Source organism: Fukomys damarensis, unplaced genomic scaffold (assembly GCF_012274545.1).
Source record: "Fukomys damarensis isolate Sample0158 unplaced genomic scaffold, DMR_v1.0_HiC HiC_scaffold_11, whole genome shotgun sequence".
Classification (NCBI taxonomy): domain Eukaryota; kingdom Metazoa; phylum Chordata; class Mammalia; order Rodentia; family Bathyergidae; genus Fukomys; species Fukomys damarensis.
The window spans coordinates 4608661-4617473 of NW_022900923.1; the positions used below are offsets into that span (position 1 = coordinate 4608661).

At 41.6% G+C, this 8813-nt stretch overlaps 1 protein-coding gene across 4 annotated transcripts in view; it reads left to right on the forward strand.

Annotated features, from left to right (window-relative positions):
- The window catches only part of Gpatch2 (G-patch domain containing 2), a 162652-nt gene extending 154586 nt beyond the window's left edge, over nt 1–8066 (forward strand). The window contains exons 10-11 of one of the 4 annotated variants that reach the window (XM_010642512.3): nt 5552–5790; nt 7127–7174. In XM_010642512.3, the coding sequence (XP_010640814.1) occupies nt 5552–5772 (221 nt within the window). In that variant the 3' untranslated portion in view covers nt 5773–5790; nt 7127–7174. Of the gene's footprint in view, nt 1–5551 lie in introns of all 4 variants that reach the window. The other 3 variants (XM_033762035.1, XM_010642511.3, XM_033762037.1) reach the window with 3 other exon arrangements.
- The last annotated feature ends 747 nt before the right edge of the window (nt 8067–8813 follow it).

The window sequence follows — 8813 nt, forward strand, 5'->3', positions numbered from 1 at the left end:
ACACAAAAATAAAAAGCAAGATCGATCATATAAATAATATAGTAAAAATAAATCAGGATATATCAGTAATTGCAGTAAATATAAACAAAGTAAATGCATTAGTTAAATTCAAAGATTATTAAAAGAATATAAAAGAATAAAACCTAATATATGCCTTTTATAATAAAAACAACAAATTTAAGTTGCAATTTAATAGCAAAGGAAAGCTATTGTAGCTGGATTTATCACACAAAATGAACCTTAAGATAATTTCAGTGTCCTTAGTTAGATATTTCATTGATTCAAAATACTTCAATAGATTTAAACCCTCAGTCAGTTGGGAAAATGTGGGAGAAGGAATGACCTAATGCAAAATATTAGTGACATAAGTTTAATTCGCAACCAATGGGAGGGATAAATTTGGCCTCAGATATCCTAAGCTGAAGTTCCAACTGGGGACACTTTCTAACTTCTTAACTTTGGGCAGGTGCATTGCCTCTCCAGAGAGCAGTTCATCCATAAAATGAGGCAAGTCATACCTACCTTTCAGGCTGATAAGGAAGATGAAAAGAAACGACGGATATGGAAACATTTATGCTTTCTAAGGGGTGCAGGACATCATTCTGTTATTGAAATATGTCGGTGTATATGGTTACATATTCAAATGGAGAGAAGTTAATATTATGATTCACATATTACCACATGAGTTTTTAAAAATGGTTTGAAACATCATCTCCACTAAAATTTCTCATAGGAAGGCAATGCCAGTGACAGAATGATATAGATGTTTGGAATGAAGTTAACCAGAGTCTGAATCCAAGCTTTTTCATGTTGTGGCGGAAAGACTTCCTCTACCTGAGGACCACTGAAAATCCCCCTTGCTCCTTGTTCTAAGTTATGGAGAGAATATCACGTAGCTCAGCTGGTACAGCCGACAGGATGGGGTGCCTTGGTTTTGTCTCAGCAAGCAAACATTCCATTGTGCCTTTGTTATAAGAGGTTTTTTTAGAGTTTGGAAAATGAATATTTTGATACATTGTTATTCCATAAGAAATGTATGTCAGTAACACCAAGACATCTATTACCAAGAATACTTCCTCCTTCATTCAGTTTTAATTAAGAAAAATAAATTGTTTTTTCCATTTAATTTCCAGTTTTTAAAGGTGCACTCTATTTTCATTTGAACTGATTTTATTTAAGGAGTCATATGAAAAACACCTGCATGTTATAGATCAAGTACTAAATGGTCTGAATTAGTGAGGCTTTTCTGTACTGAAAAATAAAATAAATCAGCAGGACCGCTATCACTTTTTCACTTCTCAGGCTGCTTAATTAATGCCGCTCCTTGAGTTCTTAAAAATAATCTAATTAGTCACTGAGAGGAGAGGGCAATGTTGTAATTCACTGTATTAACAACCACTGCTAACAATAATAATATCCTTGCGCCTCACTGTCTGCTAAGACGGGGGAAGATGAGAGAAGAGCGATAGTGAACTAACAAAGAACTGAGTTTGCGGAGGGATGGAGGTGGTGGCCCTGCAGCGCTGCAGCCTCCCCTTCCATCGGCCATTGATCCAGCATCATTGGTACCGCACTTGGGGAACCAAAGGACTAAACAACCTGCCTCTTCAACCTGCAGCAGATTGGTGACCATCAGAGGCTGATGCAAGAGACTCTTCATCTCTCCAGCCAGTTGCCCAAGTGAATTACCATCCTCTGTACTTTTTGGAAGATCTGAGGGGAACGGACCAAGCGGATTTGGCAGTGATAGATATCAGAGGTCCAGCAGACAGGCTAGGGCCAGGGCTGCACAGGAGAGCTTTCTGGAAGGCACTCGAAGGACTTAGTACTGGGGGAGTAAAAGGAAAGGACAGTGGCATTGGCGTAACCTGTGGTGAGGCTGAGGTCTGCCACTTCCAGGTTTCATCTCAGCAGCAGACAGACCCACAGAGGACCTCACTCTAGGACCATTTCCATGGCAAGGGACGATCTGTTACTTTTTTCCAGTTTTTCTATAGGGAGAGGCTTAGCATTTAAGTATTAAATTAAACTAAATGTCCTTATTTCTGCTTGTTCTCGTCATAGTACAACATGGTGCTTTATTTTATGTGACGCTAAGAAATGAAAGCAGCATTTTAACAAGTTAGAATAAGTTTGTTTTCACCTTTATAAAAACACAAGCTTCGGACTAGGCTGGCCACCCCCAGGTGGTCTCCCCAACATCTCACGGTGATGAGAGGCGTCAGTTTTCATTTGCAGTCCCCTCTGGGACCAAAAATGGACCCTCATTTAACAGTTTCTGTAGAGCTGCTCTAAATTGGCCTCATACTTTTTCTTAACAAAATTTAAAGTTGAATGTTTTGCAAGCGGTTGTACCAAAATTATAAATATAAACAGATGTATAGATTGGAGCAGCATTAGACCTCTGGTCTGACTTTTGGTTGTGGATCAAAAGACATTAACTGTGGCAGTCACTGTAAATCAGGGACTCAGGGACAGGAGGCAAGGTGCTGGTGCTTGGTGCACCCCAACAGAGCTCCTCAGCAGCGGCCTTGGAGGTCAGGCTGGGTGTCTTCCATAGCTGTGATTTCAAAATACAAACATATATTTTGGAGGGGGTGCATTTAGCAAGATGTTTGACAAAGAGCTCTTCCCCCTCTCCCCTTCTCCCTCCCCCCGACAGCTATAAAATATCTATATATGTATATTTTCCCTGTTCAAGCAGTAAACAATACTGAAGACGTTTTTAGACCAGCCATTGCCATCAAAGCTGTAGCCAGTGGGAGGTGTCTTTTGTTCTCCATGTTAAGATTCTTGTTTCAGTAATCTGATGAGCCTAAAACCATCTGATTTTCGTGGTGAATCAGTCTTACTCCCTGTGAGGAATTTAGCAAATGGCAAGAATCTCTATTCTCATTCCAACTCCTACAATGCATTCAAGATCAGGAATACCGAAATGTTTGATACAGGGCCTTGAAAATCAGTGGGTGATGTCGCCATGGTCAGTGAGAGAGGTGCAGTTGGTAAAACTCATCTCAAGCACTTTAGCAGCTTTCTTGCTTTGCAGGCCAGGGTCACCGGGAGCAGTGCACTTGCTGTTTCTGAGAACGCCACTCCCAGTTTAGCAGATCAGGTGCCCCATCGGGCTGTGCTGCCATCACTCTTCTCTCCCTCTGTGAATGCGCACACCCAAGAGCTCAGGGAAACGTGCAGGTGCCATGCAAACTCAGTGATAAATTCCTCATCTGTGTAACTGCCATCCAGGCCAAGAAATGGTGCTGTGGTCTCGGGCCCCTGGGGGAATACACATTTTTGATGCTGTCATTGATGCTGAGGACTCTTCTGGTCCTTGAGTTGCCATCCTGGACAAGTCTCAGAGGAGTTGGACAAAGAGTCCTAGCTTCTTTTTTTGTGTTTGTTTTTCATAAGGTGGTTGGGTGTGAGGTAGGGAAGAAATTGCTGCCATATTCCTGAGTCACGGAGGAAGCATACTGATGATGAAGGAAAAAAGTTAATCACTCTAGGAAAGTGGGTGAGAGGGATGGAGGGCGTAGGCTGATGCTAGAGACCATCTGTCCCATTAGTCTGCGAATATTGGGCTACCTGGGAAGACACAGTCCCTATTTCAGAGCAGGAGCACGCTCTACCTGGTGCACCACAGGCATCCTCAGGTCTTTGAAAGGGAAGTTACCTTTCAGATAATAACAGGCTGGTTGGGGGTAGGAACACTTCACTGTAGGTGGACTGTAAAGTAGTACACTTACTATGGAAAGCAACATGGAGTTTCCTCAAAAACTAAAATTAGAAATTCCATGTACCTAGCTGTCTACCTTCGAGGTATCTTCCCAAAGAGTTAAAGACATCATACCACGAACATGCGTGCATACTCATGTTCATAGCTGCACAACTCCTAATCGCTAGATCTCCCAAGCTGCTTGTATCTCCATCAACAGATGAACAGATAAAGAAAATGTTGTACATATATGTAATGGGGTACTACTCGGCCATGAAAAGAAGAAATGTGCGTCATTTGTAGGGAAAGGGATGTGCCCTGACACAATCATGTCAAGTGAAATAAATCAGATAATGAAAGTCAAATATTGTGTCGTTTCTCTGATGTGAGAAACCCAGAGTATAAATAATTTACAGTGTAAAATTAAAGATGAATGACAGGAACCAGGGAGATGGATCTTTTGCCAGTGGAGAAGGGATCTAGAGATGGAGGGAGGAGGTGGGGGAAGTCAAAGGGAAATAGAGTCAAAGTGTGCTGTGCACATGAACCAGCCCTGCACAGTGAGTGTAGTCACTGGGTTTTGCAAACATGCACTGATAATTTTTTAAGGGTAATATCTTTATCCCTAGAGGGTTAGGAGGACTGTTACTAAGATACATAGTGCAGTCAAAATACATGGTGAGTGTTTAAATTTTTAAAAAATATATCACCATAAAAGACATTGCCCTAACCCCACCTTAAAATGGTCCCCTCACTTCAAACACACTTTTCCATTGTCCTCACCACGTTGTGAAACAGTTCTGGAAGTCCTCTGTCGAGAGTGTCTTTATGAGGTGCAATCAAAAATGCAGTGAGTGCTGCTGCCAAGGAAAGGCCGGCTCACAAATCATCACAGCACACCCCCTTCCACCTTCTTCTCCACGTCTGACACCATGCAACTTCTGGCTCTTCTCCAAGTGAAAGTGACCCTGAAAGGTAAACGTCTTGAGTTGACTCAGGACAGCAAGGCAGCCATGATAGCACAACAAAAGACACTGATGAAAGAGGACTCCAGAACTGCTTCAGAAAGCAGTTGTGTCCAAAGCGAGGGAGTATTTTAAGGGAGAGTGATGCCAATATGTCTTTTACTATAATAATTTTTATTGATATATTCAACCTATTTTTCAGTCACACCTCGTGCGTGTCTTCATTATTCCTTTCCTCTGTCTTTCCCTCCTCACCTGCTTCTGTAGTCACTGAAACATGGATCCATGAAGACAAAGTAGAAGAGAATTAGAGATACAGAGGACTAAATCATAAGTAACAAGAAGAAACTTAAGAGTGTAAATTCTTAGGAATTCAAGATGCCCCTAGCTGTGCTTTCTGTTTGGTTTCATAGTTTGGGTTTTGTTGAGTGTCGAGGTCCTGGCCAAATATTAAAATATTATTAAAAGTTGGTGCTTTTCAGAGTTCTCCATGAAGCTCATGAGGTAATAGAAATAAACACATTTGTACAGTAGATCATGGTTTAAAGAATGTTCCTTACAGACTTGGTCTCTCTTGGTCCTGTGAGACTGCAGTGCATTGTATTGTGCCTGTGTTATGTGTGAAAGCAGAGAGGCCTGCGGAGATGGAACAACTGGGCCCACCCTAAGAGGTAGGACTGGACGTCCAGGTGAGATGGACAATTCTTCCATCGTTACCTCAACTGCAGTAGGTCCTGGAAGATGAATCCAGAGTGCGCAGGTGACCCTTCCTGGGACTTTGTTGACAACCAAACACTAAGGAGAGCATAGTTTTCATAGCTGAAGGTCTCCCCCTCCCTCCACCCTGATGTATGCTTTCATGTTCTCCTTTCAGGATTTGTTGGTGAAAACGCCCAGCCCATCCTAGAAAACAACATTGGAAACAGAATGCTGCAGAACATGGGCTGGACCCCAGGGTCGGGCCTTGGCCGAAGCGGCAAGGGGATTGCAGAGCCAATCCAAGCCATGCAGAGGCCCAAGGGGTTAGGACTTGGATTTCCTCTTCCAACAAGCACTCCTGCAACTCCTGCCTCTGCTTCAGGAAAATCCCCCTGAGAAGAACAGCAAGGAAGAGTTGTGTCACAATTTTTTATTCACCTACCCCTTTGCTCTGAATCACTGAACACTTTCTGACTTTGAAGAAGTTCACATTGCCTCAATCTCCTCCTGGTTTCCCAGTGCACAGGCCTGCCAGGGGTTGGAAAGGGGAGCTTGTCGCTGTCCGTGTTGCTAAAGTGAACAACTGCACCTTGTTTTATTTTTGCTTTTGTTTTCAGTGATTCCCAGCTATTTCCTGGTAGAAAGAGCAGTTGACTTCCCTTACTTATCTCGGTCTCAGTCGTTGATGCCTGCTAGTGTTTTGTTCAGTCTGAGTATGCATGTGATGTCCGAACCCATGTGAGCACCAATGGCCTCCAAAATGGGATTGTGTCTCTTGTTGTCCCCTCCTCCAAGTCCTAAGCAAAACCCTGAGAGGCTGGGTGACTTCATACTCCTTGAATCTGGCTTAATTTTATATCTTTGGACAACGTAGTATGATGTTCGCAGTTAGCAAAGAGCAATTAATATTTGCCTCAGACATTTTAACAAAAATCGACCTCTTCATTGTTATCACCAGAGTGCCCTCAACGTCGCTTTAGTGCAGATGTTACACATTTTACCTCATGCAGCATGTAACATAATTGTTGAAAGGAAAATGTATTTTTAAAACTCACCATGAGCTGAACTGTAAATTCTGTTCCTCCTGACATCTACCTCTCTCTTCCCAAAGGCTGATATTTTTTTAAAATCAACTCAAGTGTAAGACACTGATTTTAAATTTTAATCACTGGAGTAAATCATTAGACTATTGAATCAATTTATTTGAAGGGTTAAATGGCTCTCCCAAGAATTCAGATTTCTGGCAGTGGCCTGACCCCTTTACAAGGTGAACAAAAGAAAGTGAAAGAAACATCAATGCCCTTTTTAAATCTAAGCTGTTACTTTACAACTAAGCAAAACAAGTTATTTTTATTTTATGCTTAATATTGAGTTATTTCTCAGTCATGTGCTTCTCAGCATCAGAAATTCTAAATTACCCTTAGTTTGACGGGCTGACGTGTTAATGGTCTTAATGACCTTCATCATTAAGAACAAATAATTACTGTGTTATTCTATTTACAATGGCCTGTATTTCTTAAATAAAGGTCAAGGCAGCCCATATGAATCACTTGTCTAGTATTTTTTTAAATTTTGTAAGTTGTCCAAAAAGAGTTTTTAAAGGCGATAGAGAATGGATCTTCACCCAGTGGTCCCCTCAACAAAAACGCTTCCCTGCCAACTTGAGGAGGAAGAGGCACCCTCTGATTGCAAAGACTTGCTGGTTTGCCAGATGTGTACATTTCCTTTAAGAGTTGTCTTTTTTCCTCAGGACTTGTGGCAAGAGAAGAGGATGTGGAGGGGACTGTAGACCGCCAGACTTGCACCTTGAAGCATTCATATGAACTAAATTGACCTTAGCTGATTGTTTTCTGAAAGTTTGTCACTAAAAATGTTTGAACTTCTTTGTCTAAATGCTCCCAGTGTTTCTGTAGGGAGTAATGGTGGAGATCGTGTATGGAGTTTTAAAACTTCTCTGTCATGGTGTATGGTGTTCAAAGATCTACTGAAAATTTGTTGAGTTTTTTTTTTTTTTAATTCCATTTCCTTCAGACCTTCTGAAATCTTAGCATTTCAAAAAGCCCAGTTTTGAGCCCCTAGTAAACAATGAGGCTGCAACAGGGCCGCTGTGTGCCACCCCTGAGGACGTGGCTGTTGCTTTTCTCCTCATCGTGTCCTTATGGTTGCCAAACCCTCACAGTAGGGGACACCGTGGGAGAGGCCTTAATTCAATAAGCAGTCTTTACCAGGGCTTCTTTTTGTCCCCTTCTGCACAGGCACAAATCTGCTGAAATAACTCCTGAAAGATGGTCATGCAGCTTCCCAAAAAGCGCATCTTCCTGTTTTCTAGGAACAGAGCGAGTTCTTTATCTGACCCCTAGAGCCCTCTATGCAGCACCAGGAGACTTAACATGTCTCGAATTGGAATCCACACATCAGCACTCAGGGTGGAGAAGGCTCACTCTCTCGGGCCTGCCCTCAGGACCAGTCCTGAGAAAAGATGCTTGGTGTTCTGGTCACACTGGGTTTCCCTGGAGAAATGAATGCAATCATGAAGCATTTAATGTGTCTTTCTAGAACACAAAGCACACTAACTTGTGTTTCATATGTAGTTATATTAATTTTTGTTCAAAAATATGTCCCTAGATCCCAAAGTGTCCAAAACAGCTCATAGTTTAGAAAGCATTGTTCAGAGTTCCTTGAAAAAGTGGCACCTGCATGAAGCCATTTTACCTTCTACAGATTAATTCATTGCGCTGCAAGCTATTTTCTGTGCATAGATCTCTTCCCTCCCTATCCAATGACCCATTTCCCACAGCAGCCTAGAGAGGCAGGTGTGACCACACTAACAAGTGGAATGTTTTCCGTGTGTATTTGTTTTACTTGATATGAGCCAGACTGTGAGCTGCGGTCATTTTCCTTCCCTTATCCTCAGTACCATTTTTAAGGCTGCACACCCTTCAGATTTCTCTGCTTTTATTTTTTAATTATCTGATACCTCTTTAAAAGAAAATTGCTAACTAAAATTTACCAGTTCATTGGTCTTAGCATTTGAAGACAGATTTTATATATTGTGTTGTGATTATCAAATAGGAGTTAAAACAGTGCTGGGCATTGCAGCCCACTCCTGAACTTGGAAGGCTGAGGCAGGAGGATATCCAAGACTTCCAGGCCAGCCTGTGCTATTTAGTGAGTTCGAGGCTGGCCTCAACTACATCATGAGACCCTGTCTCAGAAAAACAGTAGGGTTGCCGTTAATATGTCCATATAAGTATATTTATATCACACATGTATACAGTTTACAGACATGATTGAAAAATATTGTTTTTATTAATACGCTCATTTCAACAGCATTAGTTTTCTCTTAATTAACTAAAAATTCTCTTTAGCACATTTCCTTTTAGGTAGATATTCCATAAAAGAGAAAAGTCCCTGTTGATATACATTTTAAAAGTCTT